This window comes from Priapulus caudatus, unplaced genomic scaffold (genome assembly GCF_000485595.1).
Source record: "Priapulus caudatus unplaced genomic scaffold, Priapulus_caudatus-5.0.1 Scaffold618, whole genome shotgun sequence".
Classification (NCBI taxonomy): domain Eukaryota; kingdom Metazoa; phylum Priapulida; class Priapulimorpha; order Priapulimorphida; family Priapulidae; genus Priapulus; species Priapulus caudatus.
This window is the reverse complement of record NW_014577679.1, coordinates 168,492-169,668: the sequence shown is the minus strand read 5'-3', so window position 1 is coordinate 169,668 and position 1,177 is coordinate 168,492. Positions and strand designations below refer to the sequence as shown.

The 1,177-nt window shown below is 56.5% G+C and overlaps 1 protein-coding gene across 1 annotated transcript in view; it reads left to right on the top strand.

Moving 5' to 3' along the window:
• Positions 1–364: 364 nt before the first annotated feature.
• LOC106812194 (orexin receptor type 2-like) overlaps positions 365–1,177 on the top strand; it is a 965-nt gene continuing 152 nt past the window's right edge. Inside the window, exon 1 of the mRNA XM_014816018.1 lies at positions 365–823. Coding sequence (XP_014671504.1) covers positions 365–823 — 459 coding nt within the window. The remainder of the gene's footprint in view (positions 824–1,177) is intronic.

Genomic DNA, 1,177 nt, shown 5'->3' with positions numbered 1-1,177 from the left:
CGCCGCCGCCGCCGCCGCCGCCGCCGCCGCTGCTGCCGCTGCTGCTGCTGGTGGCGATGCTGTGCGCGTGCCTGTGTGAGCGCGCATCTCTGAGTCTTTCGGTGGAGTGCGGCATGCAAACGCAGCTCGGCAGTTAACAGCGAGCTCTCGTCTCAGCGACACGTCCCTGCGAGCAGCCGCGGGACGTGACCAATTTGTAATCAAACCAATAACATTAGGATAACAGCCACAGCAAGAGCAGCAGCAGCAGCAGCAGCAGCAGCAGTATAAGTAACATTAGTGTAACGTCATCATTATCATCATCATCATCATCATCAGCAGCAGCAGCAGCAGCAGCAGTACCAAGCTATCATCGCCATCTAACATGGATCCGGCGACCGATCCCGGATCCGTTGACTACGTTGATCACGCGGACGCGGCGACGACGGTGGCGATGGCGGCGATGGCGGCGATAGCTGCCAACGACGGAGCCGCCGACGGTACGATGATGATGGCGGACAACAACTGCACGAACGAGTACTGCGTGACGGACGAAGAGTATTACGAGATGATCTACCGCTACGTCTTCCCGAAGTGGTACGACTGGATCATCTTCTGCATCTACATGATCGTCTTCGTCGTCGGCCTCATCGGCAACTTTCTCGTCTGCTACGTCGTTCTGCGCGTCAATCACATGCAGACGGTGACGAACATGTTCATTCTCAACCTGGCGGCCGGCGACTTCATGGTGATTCTCATCTGCCTCATGCCGACGTTGCTATGGGACACTTGGGAGACGTGGTTTTTCGGATACGCCCTCTGTAAGCTGGTGCTCTATCTGCAGGTGAGTTGTGGTGCGCGGGCACGCACACGTACGCGCGTACACACGCGCGCTCACACACACGCGTGCGCACCTACGGACGCACACACGCTATCTCACAAACACACACAACACACGCTCACACACACGCACACAAACACACATGTACGCACTTAACAACGCTCTCTCACAAACACATGCACGCACGCACGCACCTACGTGTACACACAAACACGCACGCACACTCACGCACAAGCGCATGCACGCGCACGCACACACATACCCGCGCACATGCACGCACGCACACACATATGCATGTACACACGCACATAGTTCATGACTCAAAATGGTTAATAACCACAGCTATACACAGTCAAC